The 16,591-nt window shown below is 36.7% G+C and overlaps 2 protein-coding genes across 2 annotated transcripts in view; one reads left to right on the top strand and one right to left on the bottom strand.

Annotated features, from left to right (window-relative positions):
• Positions 1–4,597, top strand: part of pygb (phosphorylase, glycogen; brain) — a 19,346-nt gene extending 14,749 nt beyond the window's left edge. The window contains exons 18-20 of the mRNA XM_065297389.2: positions 82–216; positions 975–1,041; positions 2,335–4,597. Coding sequence (XP_065153461.1) covers positions 82–216; positions 975–1,041; positions 2,335–2,487 — 355 coding nt within the window. The 3' untranslated portion in view covers positions 2,488–4,597. The remainder of the gene's footprint in view (positions 1–81; positions 217–974; positions 1,042–2,334) is intronic.
• Positions 4,595–16,591, bottom strand: part of abhd12 (abhydrolase domain containing 12, lysophospholipase) — a 27,171-nt gene continuing 15,174 nt past the window's right edge. Inside the window, exons 4-14 of the mRNA XM_065297390.2 lie at positions 15,063–15,168; positions 14,280–14,399; positions 14,125–14,155; positions 13,920–13,965; positions 11,672–11,801; positions 10,885–10,922; positions 10,384–10,463; positions 10,209–10,291; positions 7,791–7,869; positions 7,381–7,508; positions 4,595–6,686 (exon numbers count right to left, since the gene is read on the bottom strand). Coding sequence (XP_065153462.1) covers positions 6,653–6,686; positions 7,381–7,508; positions 7,791–7,869; positions 10,209–10,291; positions 10,384–10,463; positions 10,885–10,922; positions 11,672–11,801; positions 13,920–13,965; positions 14,125–14,155; positions 14,280–14,399; positions 15,063–15,168 — 875 coding nt within the window. The 3' untranslated portion in view covers positions 4,595–6,652. The remainder of the gene's footprint in view (positions 6,687–7,380; positions 7,509–7,790; positions 7,870–10,208; positions 10,292–10,383; positions 10,464–10,884; positions 10,923–11,671; positions 11,802–13,919; positions 13,966–14,124; positions 14,156–14,279; positions 14,400–15,062; positions 15,169–16,591) is intronic.

The raw sequence follows: 16,591 nt of genomic DNA, 5'->3' as shown, positions 1-16,591 counted from the left end.
GTAAACTTAGACCAGTCATTTGTAAAATGTTCTCTCAGTCATTGTGGTGCGTATTATGTTGTATTTTTTTTGGTCACCCAGATACAACGCCAGAGAATATTATGAGCGCCTGCCCGAGCTTAAACAGGTGATGGATCAAATTAGGACAGGATTTTTCAGTCCCAACGAGCCTGAACTCTTCAAAGAAGTTGTGAACATGCTCATGGAACATGATAGGTGAGTGTCTACGCTGTGTCAGTGGTGGCCGGTGACTTCTTTTTTGTAGGGCGCACAACATGTATGTAGCCCGTCATGTGTGTGGTTCGTAATTTCAAAATATGTATACTGCACGTCGAGTGATCGTATGTGCATCACGTGTCTTGTTAAAATAATTACCTGCTGCACACACGTCTAAAGGATTTATGATTAAAGAGATGTTCGCGTTTGCCAGATACTCGTATAATCTCACGCGTAATCAGAGTTTACTTTTAAGGGAGTGTCTTCTTGTGTGCATTTTGTCTCTTTTATCATAAACGGTTTTGACGCGTGTGCAGCAGGCACTTATTTTGACAAAACATGTAATGCACATGGTTTACATGACGCAACAAACGCATATTTTGAAAACACGAGCAACACACATTACACTCCAAACGCATTTTGAATTTGCGCCCTTCGGAAGAGCAGTCACGAGGCGCTACTGCTTTGTGTGTGTATGCTTGAAGTTTCCCTTTATTTTCAAAAAGGTTTCTTTACTAGGTTGTCTAAGATTATAACCTGTTTCTGTTGCTCAATTGGTAGAGCGGTGTGTTAGCAGCAGCTCAGAAGATTATAAGTTTAAACCCCGGCAAACATATTAATTAATAAAATGTATACATTGTAATGCATTAAAAAAATGTATGCCAAATGTAAAATTGTTTTTAATATTGTATTAGGTTGTTTAAGTATTCTTAGTGTTTTGTATGTGTCTGATGGCTGTATTTTTTTCTCTCTCTAAGGTTCAAAGTGTTTGCAGATTATGAGGCTTACATCAGCTCTCAGGAAAAAGTTAATGAACTTTACAAGGTGAGTTCACGAATTTATATATATTTTTTCAACGGTATTTCATGCATTCTGACTTATTAACACAGTTTAAGAGTTGTTTCCTCATGCTACATAAATGCAATATGTCAAAAAAGCAGTTTGACATGTTACAGAGTATTTATGTGCCGAATGCACTTCACCAGGGTTCGTACAAGTTTCAGATTTTTTTTTTTGAATATGGGTCCAGCTGACATTTTAGGGATAAGCTATACGTATCACTTCATTTTATGGGCACTTCCCCTGGAAAACCAAGCCCACACATCAATCACTGGGAGAGCAGAGGACGCTAAGTTACAGGCATCACTTCACGCGACAGCTTTGTTTTATATCAAACTCAACAATAGTACAAAAAAAGAAGTGTGTTTTTGGATGAAAGAAGAAAGCCAGCCTTACGGAAACAGTGGATAAAGTAGCAGCGGAGTTTTGCGTGTGTTTGTTTACAGCTGGATTTCATTGAAAAGTCTTAACTGGGTCATGAGTTGCATGCGGTCAGTAAGACTTCTGTGTTATGTTGGAAATAGGCATGTAAGTGCATATTATATAAACGACACAAACATGTAGTGAATCATAAGTTATCTAGTGTTGTATAAAGTGCTGCATGACTTGTGACTCGCTTCCTTCCGAATTTTTTTTGTATGTTATCAGAAAGAATCTGTAAAGCTGATCCGTCTTTTATACATCTGATAAAACTACAAATTCTTGTGAGATATGAAGGATGTAATACTACTCCATAGGTACCCAAGATTAACATCAGTTACACAGAAACCGCATGTTATGAGAGCTTTAAAGCTCACATAACGCATGTTATTTCTGCTTGTCTCATGTTAATCTTGAGTACCTGTAGAGTAGTATTACATCCTTCATATCTCACAAGAATTTGTAGTTTTATCAGATGTATAAAAGACGGATCAGCTTTACAGATTCTTTCCGAATAAACCCGAGCTCCTAGAGGTGTACCATAGGCGGAACGAGTCACAAGCAACACACACAAAATATTATCCCACTATCTCTAGATAATTTTTTATTTACTACATGTTCGTGCCATTTACATTATATACTATATCCATTGTTTCCATACGGCTGGGTTCTTGAAGCTGAACAAGTGCATTCGGCACAGAAATACGGTGTCATACGTCCAACTGCTTTTTTGACACTGCCTATTCTTAAAAAGAGTCAATAAGTCACAATGCATGAAATTTTAAACATAGAGATTTTAGAAATTGTTACAATTATACTGGCTTTAATATAAACGGCCACCTGCTTCACTCTGTCCAGAATCCAAAGGAATGGACCAAAGTGGTCATCAAGAACATTGCCGCTTCTGGAAAGTTCTCCAGTGACCGCACCATAGCGGAGTACGCCCGCGAAATCTGGGGGGTGGAGCCATCTGATGTGAAGATCCCGCCACCCAATGTACCTCGTGAATGAGGAAGTCATGAACCTCAGTGGTTTGATGATGTCTTTCTGAATCTCAGCAAGTGCCTTGACTGGTGTTACCCGCTGAACAGATTCAGGTTTCTCTCACTATGCATAAATACTGTACAGGTGGAACCTCCTTAAAATGCATAAAAACGTAACTCCATGCGCTTTTACATTGTAGGCATGTTTGCAGTCACTATAAGGATACTGTTATATTCACGCGCACATGCTGTATTTGGTTTTATATAGGTTTGCATTAATCCAGCTTTAATTTGTGGGAATCAAGGCTAATTCAGGGACCATTCGTTTTTTTATGGGCCCATCTTCAGTAAAATGAGCAGATGGCTTCTATTTGTTCTTCCTTTATTTTTGTGCACTTCACATGCTGTTTTTCAATTAGAAATACTCACTGCTCACAATAGAAATCACACTTTAGTATATTTCAAAACCTGTTAGACAGGACTAGAGTTGCAGATCAGTCTTTACTATGCATTTTATTGTGGCATCAAACCGTTGGGAACATCTGGGATTTAAATATGTTGTGGCTTGGTGGTTGTATTCAGTCTCAAAAAGTGCAAATGCAAACTGCATTAATGTTATAGCCTTACAGTATCTAAGTAGGCCTATGCTTTTATTTAAGCTCTTCAGTACAAGTTAAAGGTGCCTGTGTGTGTTACTGTGCAAAATTAAAAACAAGTAAAGAATATGTACAGACAATGTTAACATGATACACGGCAGCTGATTGATGTAAACTTCCAGGAATCCATGTATATCCATTTATATCCTTTAAATGGTTTCTTTGTTAATGTCAACTTCTATTCTGTTTTGCATAGCATCAGGAAATGTTAAGGTGTTTGTGCTTATGTCTCTGTGAATGCACGTAACTTAGATTTACAGTGGTTTGAACTTTGATCATTGCACACCCTGAATACAGATCAGATCAGCTCGCTATTTACTGGAATTTAGATTTCAAACTCTCTTGAATGTATGCATAATATGGATATTGCCTTAAAACCATACTCGCTCATTGTACGTAGGCCTTATCTTCTCGCTAGATTTTATAAGTAGTTTATGGGATTTACATTGTTAGTACCATGTTAACAAACAATAAAAATGCTGAATTAATGTTTTGCATTCATAGAAAGGTAAAGTAATATTATTTCACAGATGTGTTATCTGAGCAGAGGTCTCACAGCATTGTAATGATGAATGTGTTAAACAGTTTCTGTGTATGGTAGTGATTAAAGGGTTAAAGCCACAACCTGAAACAAATTAAATCAATAAAGAGGGAGACCTCCGCCTTAAACTGCTTTAACTAGAAGGGGTTTGTTGGTCATAATCTGAAGGAAAAGCAAATAATGCTCGGCTAACAGCATTTGTGTGAACTATGAGTGACCCTGTCTGTGAAATCCAGGCTAAAGTCTAAATTCCCGGCTAAATTGTGAGATTAGGGGCTTTAGTTTCAATTATTATTTTCACTTCAATTTCAATCTTTAATGTGAACTTAAGTCAATAATAAAGATATTAAGGTTGTATTTTCACAGAATTTTCTTTACATTTACATAGGATGATTTTATGAAGAAAACAATAAATCACACACACAAAAAAAAGAGATAAAAAACCAATGCTTTTCATTTTTTAGTAGGCTTACTTTATTGTTTAAAAACATAGCCTACTGTACTACATCTGTGCATGTGTCCAGTAAGTTTTAGCAGCTTACAGGAAAACAAACATTGTAAACCACTCATGATATAATTTGAAAAAGTAAAAGTTGCTGCTTAAATAACCAGGATGTATTTCATTCAAAAAAATCTATATAATTGTAAAATATAACAAATGTTCAATTCAAATATATGCTTAATTTGGTCAACATCAACAAAGAGGGCAGAATATAATCTACAGAACAGTAACATCCAAATATACTGTGGTCCCAATATAATTTTTTTTTACATTCTAGTACAATAAAATATAGCAGTGTGTGCGATCATTTTTAATAGTTTTTGGTCTTAAATATGGTTGTATTATGTTGGATTATTGCGCTCCTCTGGAAAACTTCTGTATAGTCCTTCAAAAATGTGTTTATCTCCAGTGTATCAGTCCATTCTGAGCCCCCCCCCCCCCCCCCCCCAAAAAAAAAACACACACTTTGGAAATAAGCTACCATGATGCTACAGTTTCTTTCTAGGAAGAACATTTGCAGCATATAAACATGAGATTTCAGCACAAAAAGCCCGATTTACAGTACTACTGAGGCTTGCATGCACACGACCTTGCCATTATCAGTCCTACAGAAAAATAACCATCTGACATAAACATAACCTGACACATAGGGCAACAATACAGCAGCTTCAGATTCTCAGTAAGGCTGTATTACGTTGAGAATTACATTTGCACATTACATAGATCATATGCAATGATGGTTATCACACTTTGTGCAAAAATATATTTCTCACATTTACATGACAAAAGAATAACGCAAATCAAAAATGTCATTATTGCTCAAACATGATTTAGTATTTGCCCAACTAGGTCCTTGATGTAGGTATTGCCTTCCTTTGATGTTTATAAATACAATACAATGCCTTAAAAAAAAAAACTGCCAATAGTAATAAGTTGGTTTAACTTAAAATTATGTTACCTGGTTGCCTTAACATTTTAACAGTTTTTCCAACTTAAAAATATTAATTGACAACTATTTTTGCATAAAAATATTAGATAACTAGAAATTAAGTTAAATTGACTCAAGGCAATCAGATAACTTAATTTTTTAAATTAAACCAACAAATCTTTTTTTACAGTAACACATCACAATAAAAACACATAATTGATGATACAAAAAAGTGATATTTGGATCAAATACAATGATTTCATTTGGAGACCTCACATACTTTGCTCATAATCTAATCAGGGATTGGCAAAGATACTAAAAATTAATATTTATGAGGCATCTGGATATGAGCCTAATAAAAACCAAAACAGCTGATATTTTTAAAATGGACAGTCGCCAATCTAGTTTTTATGTCAAAGAATTTATGTCAAAGACTTAAAGAGCACTGAAGTAATTTTATACTAATAAAGTTTTTTATATAATTTTTTTATATATACGAATATTACATTTACATTAAGGTTTTTGATTGTTAGTAAACATGTTATGGAATTATTGATTTTTCTATTTATTTGGAATGTGCAAAGTCTGGATATACATTTAAAAGAATATGTAAAAAGAAAGAAGGAAACAAACTCTGCATTCCATCTCTCTTTCAACAGTGCAACATGTTATAAGTAACAAACATGCAAACTAGTATTGTTCTAAAATTAGTAACTGACTGTATTTATATTACACATTGGATTTGGAAATGGAATTCCCATTTCACGAAATCATTTACTTTCGCCTGCAGTTGTGCAGCATTTAGAGTGGCATAAGTATACCGGCGGCCAAACAATGCAGGGTACACAGACAGAAGCTGCAGTGGACTAATGCCCATTTAACATTTTCTGGTTTATCCACTTACAAATAAAAAAAGATTAAACGCCAAGGCAGCACACAAACCTGCAGCCAATATTCAGATAATTCAAAATTCCATAATTCAAAAGAGAAAAAGAAAAACAAATGACATTTATTGTACTATTCATGTTTAACGTAAAACATTTCACTGTTCACATTGAGTGGATTTTAGAAATAAGGTCCATATTTTCGAACAGATTTGTTATGTTTGTAAAAATAAAATCTTAGTCAGTAAGTGAGTTTTCTCAGCAGGCAAGTTGACATCATAGCATTGCACTGTCCTGCTTATCCCTTTGATCCAAGTCTGGTCTTAGAAAAGTCCCCATTAAAATTTAACCCATTCTTCTTTATTAGTTTGAAGGTGACCTAAGCATTAATTTTATGCATATTAGCATAATAATTTGCATACTCTGTGCTCTAGCTGGGTCTTCGGATCTGTTACCATGATAACGGGGGGCAGCAAAACAAATCGCCCGGCCCTCTGTTACTCTCTGAAAGATGATACTTTCTCCCCAGCTTTTATGTAAATAAAGGAATGCAAAAAATATATAAGTGCATCTTCAGTCCATGCATGTACACATGATGTACGCAATGCAGATATTGTACAGTACATTGTGTGTGTGTGACTGATGGTGTGTGAGAGAGGGCAGTCACGTGAATTGATCTCCACTACATGTGCGGATGCGCTGTACTGAGGAAATCACTGAGAAAAAAAACAGAAAATAAGACACATTAGATTTGTGAAAGTCTGATATTTGTGACAGAAAAAATGTGGTGAGCTTTTAGGGGCAATTTCCCGTACAGGGTTTAGATTAATCCAGGACTAAGTTAAATTAGGACATTTAAGTAGTTTTTACAAACAAACCTTACAAAAAACATTACTCGTGTGCATCTTGAGACAAAACAATGGCACTGATATATGTTAAGATATGTCAATGCAAGATGTTTTCAAATGAAGGCAGATCAAACAAGCATTTTAGTCTGGGACTTTTTTGAAGTTGAAAAGTCTGACAGACTGCAACTGCTTCCCATAAATAAAAAGTGATGTCAGGGTTTAGACAGGGAAGTTGATTGATTCAGTATCAACGCAAACTGAAAGGGAGCACCGTATATACAGACAGTGACTTCAGTACAGACAACTACTGTATCACTACGGCCAAATGCAGAAACTACATTACCTGGCACAATCCTAAAACTAGCCTTAGAGGATACAATACAAAAGATTGTCTCTAGCATTTGGCAGGAGGAAACCACAGATAGCACACTCAAAAATGCTGGGTTTTTTTATCCCATGGCTGGGTAAATAGTGCACAGAACACCGCTCGCTGGGTTAAAAATAACTCAATAAAACAAATCTAGCATTTACTAAAGTGCAGCAATTTATGAAGTCTACACACCTGAGTATATTTGGTAGCTGTGGACTCTTGTAGATAAATTTGTGTCTGTATCCCAGAGAGCCGGGGAACGGAATAAACTGAACGTTATGACCGTTCAAACTCTTGCTTTGGGCGGCCAAATCATAAAGCTGTGGGTAAACACAAAACAATACAGCACATTTAAAAACAAATGCATTCGCAGCTTGCATGAAGCTATCAAACTATTTTGTGATTGTTCAACTGATGTTAAGAGTTTTTAATACAAATTTATAATACTAAAAGAAAAAATTAAGATTTTAAATGAAGTAGTAAGTACTTAAGATTTTGCATCATTTCTTGGTGTGCATATATACAGCAGTTTTATCCAATCAGAGTTTAGATCAACAAAAATCAGCTATACTACTTTACAAAGAAGAAAAATATTATCAGACCTTTTTTCCCAGCTGGAAGGGTACAACTGTGTCATCTTCGGCATGGAGAATCAAAACTGGACAGGATATGTGGTTGACACTATAGGAAAGACACAATTCAAGGGTTAAAAAAAAATAAATCAAACATCTTTAAACTAAAAGTAGTCTCCTCTCAGTCAAACTGCCCTGTCCTTAAAATAAGATGTAAGACATAAGATGGAATATTGTACAGTTGTCCCCACATGGGAGAACGGAAACATACAGTAAATGTTACTTAAATGTCTTATGGTAACTGAGGTAAATCATGGTAGATGTTGTTAGATGCTTTAAATATATCTATGAACTAAATCACTCGTGTTACTTATACTGCAGTTCCTAATACAGTTACGATCCACTGGTGCACAACATTTTACACACTTTGCCAATATAGTGCTTGGTGCACATTTATTTTGGACCCTGCCACGTATATATATCTGGTTTTGTTACAGTCTGTGACCTACAAATGTACGGAACAATTATAGCATTATGGATGTAACATTTGCAGTCAAAACATGAAATATAAATTCACAGAAAATGTATTTATCTCCAATATATTGAACCAGCTATTGACACAAAATTTCCACCAGATGTAGCCATCAAGCCAAATATTGACTTCATACAAAGAAATCAGAACATTTAAGTATACAAGTTGAGTCATAATAAATAAAGAGAAATGACACAGGGAATAAGTATTGAACACACTTTACTTAAGACTTTGTAGAAAATCCTTTGTTGGTGATTACAGCGTTTAGACACCTCTTTTATGGAGAGACTAGTCGTCTGCATTGCTCAGGAGTGATTCTGGCCCATTCTTTAACACAAATGGTCTTTAAATCTTGAAGGTTCCTTGGGCCTCTTTTACTAACTTTGATATTCAGTTCTCTCACTGGACATTTAAGCTTTCTTTGAAACCACTTTATTGTTTCCTTGGCCTTGTGTTTGGGATCATTGTATTGCCGAAATGTTCACCCTCTTTTCATTTTCAGCTTTCTGGTAGATGGCAGCATATTTTTATCCAGATTTTCCCGGTACATTTCTCCCAAAAATCCACGGGATTCTCCAAATGCTCTTTCGCAAACTTTAACAGAGCCTCAACATACTTTTTGTTCAGCAATGGAGTCTCGCGGGGTGAGCGTGCATGGATTCCATGGCGGTTCAGTGCATTGCTTATAGTTTTCTTTGAAACAACAGTACCTGCTGATGCAAGGTCTTCCTGTAGTTCTGCCGAGTGGTTCTTGGCTTTTGGAGAACTCTCCTAATTATTCTTTGGACTTCTCGGACAGGGATCTTACGTTGAGCACCTGATCGTGGCCGGTTTATGGTTAAGTAGTACCAAGTGATGCTCTTTCCATTTCCGGATAATGGCCCCCACAGTGCTCACAGGAACATTCAGCATTCTGGAAATGCGCCTATAACCATTCCCATCAAAATGCTTTTCTACGATAAGATTACGAAGATCTTGAAAGAGTTTTTTGCTTTTACCCACCACAAAGACTTTCCTATGTGCCTCCTGGGTAATGAGAAGCCTTTATAGGCTATCAATTAGGACTAAAGCAGCTGATATCAATTAGTAATACTGATAGGGGGCAGGGTTTCTCTCTCAATACTGACAGATTTCAGGTGATCTCCTGGCTTTCTATGCCATTTTGCACCTTTTTCTCTTTATGTGTTCAATACGGGTGTGCCTCATAAGCCTTGAAAAGTGAAGCCTCTGGCTCTTTGATCGCCCCCTGGTGGCTGGCTGCAGTACAAGTCATAAACCCCGCCCTCTCCATTCAAACGAATGGGACAATGCTCTAAATAAAAAAATTATTTACACTTCCAATAAAAGTTTCCGAAAGATGGTTTTGGTCCTTTCAAGTAGTTTTTATCACGCTGGTATATGTTCAAGTCTTCATTATTGTGGTAAATTTCATTTTAGCATGTAATTTGATGCAATAGAAACGGGGCGTGACGTTATGATTGGCGTGGTTGAATTGGTCGCGCGGGCGTTTGGGCGGAAGTTTGATACCGCGGCTCCGCCGCTGGCTCCACGGACGATTCCTTATGCGCATGCCTTGGCTCCAAACTGACATTTTTACGTAACTTGGCGGCGACCGTGGTCGGACATTTTTGGCTTCAATTCATAACAATGGTGGGAGGCGACGTCGCGTCGTCCATCTTTTTTTACAGTCTATGGTTCAATACTTATTCCCTTTTCACTTTATTTATTATGACTCAACTTGTATACTTAAATGTTCTGATTTCTTTGTATGAATTCAATATTTGGCTTGATGGCTACATCTGGTGGACATTTTGTGTCAATAAAATTGAAATCCCCTTACTGATAAAAATGCTGATGTGTCAAATACTTATTTCCCCCATTGTATATAATAATTTAAAAGTATAATAAAAACCTACTTCTCGTCACTGGCAAACCGTATGTCGTTTGCAGTTATAGAATCAAGGAAGAACCAGTCAAAGCCTGGTAGAAATCTGTAAACCTAGAGTTAAACATACATGTCCGTGAGAGGTTTGGCTTTATTCAGAACACAGACATAATACATGATACACTTTAAGGTGTGTGATTTCTCACCATAGAAAAGGGGTGGCTTTTCGCTTCCTCTCTGATATTTGTAAACGGTGACTCTAGAATCAGTGCGTCAGGTGGAGTTCCTGTGAACACGTGAGGGATACTACATTAATGCATTATTCCTCCATGATCAACAACAGGCTTATGTAACCTGAAGTTTAGGTTCACAGTATTGAAGTTGGTAAAAAGTTTTACGCGTACAGAAACAGTTCATTAAAAAAATGCTGAAGCATATGCTGAAAAAAAATAAACTGGACCACAAGCACCCTGTGTGACAGTTGTCATATTGCACTATAATAAACATGCATATCAAGAAATAATGTCAAAAATAATAAATAATGGATTATATTTTCACCAAATTCCTATGTGAATTGTGTACATTTATTTTACACAGCGTTTGCATCCTTTTGAAGCTTGAAAAGGGCGTGACTATCCACTACCCCTTTTAACCAAAAAACCCAAAACACCAGTTTTAAGTAACAAAATTGAAGAAAGTTCACATACCCCTGTCACATAGACGTCTCACTAGGTTGGTGGCCACTCTGAAAAAGCAGAAATGAACAACATCAGCAGCAATTCAAATCTACAGTAATACTGTACAAAGTTTTAGCCATGTTTCTTTACATTTAATGAATATTTTGTAATGTGAATTGTTAAACTTTTTTTCATTTTGCATATTTAAAATAGCATATAATTGTCAATATTTTCTCTACCATATTTTGCTAAATTAAGATTTTTCAATAAGAGTATTGCAACCTATTTGGCAATTCGATTCTTCTTTTTTTTATATCGATTCAATTCGATTCTGATTACAAAAAATTATTATCAATGTTTTATTAAAAAATTTAGTTTTGCAGACATGGAATTTATTTGGTGTGCTTTCACTTCACTGTAATATCTAAATCTTCACTATACTTTTACACATGCACTTTATTTCTAAATTGTTCACATTCACACAAGAGATTACATTTATGAGGATCATTGTGGCATTTTCACATCATTTTCTGTAAATATGTCTGTCCAAGATCAAGCTTGCCCCCGTGCCATCCTTATTGTGGAGCCCTGCCTCTAAAGTGAACCATGCACATTTTGAACTAATTCAGGGATTTCACGAATCTATATTGTTTTGTTAAAATAAAAAAATGTATATTTACAATCGTAGAATCAGCATTTTTTTACTCAGACCTAATTGTAATAATGCATTTTTTTTTTGTCTTGTTTCTGTACACATTCACAAACAAAAGGAAAAACCTCTAAGCAGTTTGAAATTCCTCTAAAGAGTTAATCTCACCCCGTGCCCAGCGAGTGTCCCCAAATGTAGAGGGGCTTCTGGCCGATCCGCTGCTTTATCCACTGGTATAGATAAAGAGCATCTGACGTCATGCCTTTCTCTGATGGGCTGCCCTCAGAGTCACCCCAACCTAAACAAACATAACCATATAGGATTTTAAAACTTCATCAAACCATATTATACCATGGTCTGTTTAAATACTCGATTCTGATTGGCTGGAAGGTGTGCATTAAAACCGTTTAATGCACAGGTAGTTCCAGTCAGTTTGATTACAGTTAGAAATTAATCCGCTACTATAAACATTGGTAACCATAGTAACACAGTTACACTTGCAGAGAGAGTGCGTCACGTCTCTCTCTTTAAAGTGTGTCTCTCTCTCTCTCTCTCTCTGGTGCTTCTCTTTCAGTTCTCTGTCTGTCTCTTTTAAAACATTGCTTCGAAATTTCCAACTGTTTGATTTTTGTTTTCATTTAATGTCATTAATTTAATTCATTTAAATAAAAGCAATATGGCACTACTTTATTTAAAGTGGACGGAGTGCGAGCGTTATCTTAAGAAAATGACCGTCATTTTACCCGTCTGTTAAAAAATTACACTGTAAACATTTATTACAGCTTTAACATGGTAAATAACCAAGGTATAAGCGGGATAATCCATGGCTAGCCATGCATTAAAGGGTTTTAATGCACTTCGCAGAGGCTATGCTATGCGTCGGGTGGTTCTTCGCCTCTACGTCGTGCATTAAAACCCTTTAATGCATGGCTAGCCGTGGATTATCCCTTACGTATCTCACAGCGTACCAGATGTGACATTTTATATTAATGCATAAACATTCACAGCAGTGTTTCCCATACATAGGCTCTACTTGGGCGCTGCGCCCAGGTAAATTGCGACCCGCCCAGGTAAAAAAAAAATCACTTTACACATTTCCGTATTTTCTGAACTCGACTGGATGACCCGTGTTTTGGAGAGAGAGAGAGAGCGAGAGAGAGGTGGGGCTCGGGTGACCGTGAAGACGATGCACGCGTCATAAACTCATCATCCAGCGCGGCAAACTGGATCAACTGCTGCAGCACATACGGAGCAGCCAGGGAACACACTGCGACCAAAATGGTCGCATATGCTTATGTGCATATGTGTTTATAGCATCTAAGTTGGCTTCATTTTGCGTGCAAGCACGTTGTGTCTCTCCGGTTGAGTGTCCGTTCACGTGCTCTCTGTTTCTCAATGAATTGGGCGCGACGCGAAGCAAGCTCAGTGTCACATTGTATTCTTTCATGTTTCTGAACTTGAGCAGAGTTTTACCATTAGAGGTCTTTCTTCACTGAGGACGCGGGACCCGTACGGTTCCGGGTTTATATTTTAAATGGTCAGATGGGTCCGGGTCGATCCTAGTTCATTACTTCGGGTCCCAAGTCTGATTAATATTGTGTGTAAAACCCGAGTCGATCGGAGAACGGCCGTGAGCGCTACCGCGCTAAAGCTCGAGTGCTGTTTTAGCGTGCCTCCGGTTTCTATGGCGATAGCAACTGGCTCTTGTCACGACCACGCGCCGCGTCATTTTCTTTATCCCATTTTTTAACAATCTTACTATTAATAGACAATATCTTTACTAAAATCTAAACAGTTTGCACAGAGATTGTAGCAAAAAACAGTGCTAATACTGAATGAGCAAAGCTCTAGCTGACTCAGGATATAAAAAACGCAAAGCTGTAATGTAAAGTCTGTCATCGGGACAGCAAGTAGACTTTTAAATCTGAAATAATTAGTGGATTAAGCTTTTTTTAATCGGCAAAAGAGAAATAGAAAGCAGAAGCAGTAAAAGTGCCTATCTTATAGAAGTTATTAACATTATAACATCAGTCACATTTATAATCTATAGACCTGCACTGTCTATATAGGCTATAGTATACATAGTATTGTATATAATTGAGTTTGATAAAAGGGGTCATCAAATTGCTTCATATATCAGTGCAAAAACATAAAGTGTTTTCGTGGTGCTTTGACAAACAGTGTCAGCTTTGTTTATGCAAAAAAAGTTTGGGGTGGTTAGATTAATGAACTATAATGTGAAATTAATATGAATGTTTTATAAATCAAAGTATTGTGGTGTGTCACACATTATTAGTTCTTTGTTACATGTATAGTAGACCATTTTTTGTCGGTGGATAATAATGATTGCCCTTTTCACCAGCTACCACCACAAGTAAATTTCAGATCTGTGGGAAACACTGCACAGCATACGTACCTCTATAATCAAATGCGACCACATGATAGCCTAATGAACTGAGAACCTGCGTAGACAGCAGAGGAAGTGACATCACTTGGCATTAATTGTATACATTCATTAATATATCAGGTATTATATCTCAAATATTATATATATTACTATTATTAGTGAACGTGGAAAAAAAGAATGTGAAAGCAAAACCAGCGAGGGGCTTTTTATTTACCTTGTATAGCTGAACTCTGTGATCCCCTCCTCTAAAACACACAGACAAACAGATAAGTCACTTAAGAAGATACAACAAATAATGAACTGTGTTCAAAAAACATGATACTGAGAGTGATCCATAATTGAGTTCACATGTGCTCAATATTTGTGTACCTTGTCCCTGCGTTGCCATGAAGATAAAGGATAACAGGGTGATTGGACTGGAAGCTTTTGTCAAACCATTCAGCATCTTTACCCTGAGCCTCCCTCCACATCACCATGGGTACAGTATGCCTGAGAGAGAAAGAGTGAGTGAGAAAGAAAGAAAGATTTAAATTGTCACTTCACTGTAAACTTTGTAACTACTTCTACAATACAAAGCTCTTGAGGGATTCAAGCTGGGTTAAAAGGAGTGAAAATGGTAATGTGAAATATTCGCAATTTAATATTTACATAACTCACACAATATTCTCCAAATTTACATTATGGGTAAATAAAATTTTAAGTGAAAAACGTATCTCCTTTTAACATACCATGTAAGCATTAGCATATCTATGTAAGATATCTATGTATCAAAGGTCATAGATTCTCCTGTTCAATACTGACTCCCACTGAAGAGCCACAGAAGCATATTTACACAATGAAAATCACAGCATCAGCACAAAGAGGCTTAAATGGTCCATCACACTGTGACTAACTGAAATTTAAACCTTCAGAGACATACACAGTCACACCCAATGGCCAGCAGCCATGGGCCCATGCAGTCCTTTGTGTCACTATGTATTTATATAAACTGAGCCAAAGGCTGCGAAAAAGTATGGGAATCTTTCCATGCCCTTCAGACGCAGAAACAGAGACAAAGAGATAGAAAAACTGCAGGGTAACATTAATGTGAAGACAGAAAGACGCAGGCAGAGGATGAAGGTGATGAAGATGCAGGATGGGCTGTGCTCTCACCATACGCCAATATTGATTCCTTCCTCTGGCTGCAGGTAGAAGTTTTGTGTGTGGTTTAACCCCTGATCCAGCGGCCTCTTAAGATCTATAAAATACGGTACTCGCACTAAAAAAAAAGAGAAAAAAAGCAATTAACATCAGCTGAAAAACTACATATAAAGATTAAAACAATTTTTTTTTTAATTCGCTCTATTGTTTTTCCTTACTTAAAGAAACAGTATGTAGGATTGTGGCCAAAACTGGTATTGCAATCACAAAACTTGTGGCTAAAACTGGTACTGCAATCACACAACTGGTGGCCAATACACAAAATGACAACATAAACATCAGTTGAGGGCTGCAACTGCACTTTTTAAAATGACAATATCCTGGCCAGACCACTGTTGTCATTGATATAAGAATTTGAAATGAAAATGATTTCTTAATGTTTAGTGACATATCAGGGCCATTTTATGATTAATTGATATAAATTTCTTACATACTGTTCCTTTAAATGAGTTTTTTTTTCATATAAAAGCATACGCGTAAATGTAAATTATTGTATAATGAAGCATTTAGAATAAGGCTTTCTTTGCTCTTTAGGGCGATGTCTGATAAATGACTAAAGTGTGAACTATAGCAAAACATAGAGGTCAGCCAACCAGAAACTATTTACATATAAACATTTACATTTCCTGTATGCATTTAACAGTCACTTTTATCCAAGCAACTTGCAGTGCATTCAACTATACATTTTTTATGTGTGTTCCCTGGGATCAAACTCATGACCTCTCCGTTGCTAATGCAATGCTTGGTTATTTTCAACGAATGGTTGTGGAAAAGAGGAACACACCAAACTGCTGGGTTTTAAATTAACCTATGCTAGGTTGTTTCAGCCCAAAATGCTGTGTTGTTGGAATCATCAATGTTTTCCAAGAAATTGACAGTAAAGGAACTAAAAGTGTCACACAAGCTTTCTTGCTAGACTGATGACTTCTACACACGTATTTTGTCATAAGCTCGGACAGCAAACTGAAAGAGGATGTAGTGTGAGGAATCACATGCTGACACAAACCACTTTGCTGACTCACAAGAACAGTGACATCAGCCCAAGACACCTCAGAACGTCAGTGACATAAGTTAAATCTCAATTTGTCATGAGAATATAAAAATGTTGAGACTGTAAGACAAGACTGAGAAATGTTTTCTGGACAGACAGGCTTTCGGAGGGCGTTGAAATTAGAGGGGATCTCAGAAGCAAACACAGTGTGTGCTTGTCTGGATTACTGAATGAATGATGTCTTTGTGTAGGGTTGCAGATAAAGGCTAACTACTAACCCAAACTTTAGCATGTGATAAAAAATTTTTTTTTTTTATTTCATGACGTTTAGAAGAGCTTCTGTGCACTTGTTTAGGTGTTAAGGGAGAAAGTTGAAGTTTGGGTGACCAGACAGGGTGCTGCTCCTACTACAACTCAGATATATAAAATAAAAAAAATAGCAAATACTGTAGCTACCACAGAAATCACAGAACACCCATGAAAAAAGCCA

The sequence above is a fragment of the Paramisgurnus dabryanus genome, chromosome 17 (assembly GCF_030506205.2).
Source record: "Paramisgurnus dabryanus chromosome 17, PD_genome_1.1, whole genome shotgun sequence".
Lineage (NCBI taxonomy): Eukaryota > Metazoa > Chordata > Actinopteri > Cypriniformes > Cobitidae > Paramisgurnus > Paramisgurnus dabryanus.
This window is presented reverse-complemented; position numbering and strand designations above follow the sequence as displayed.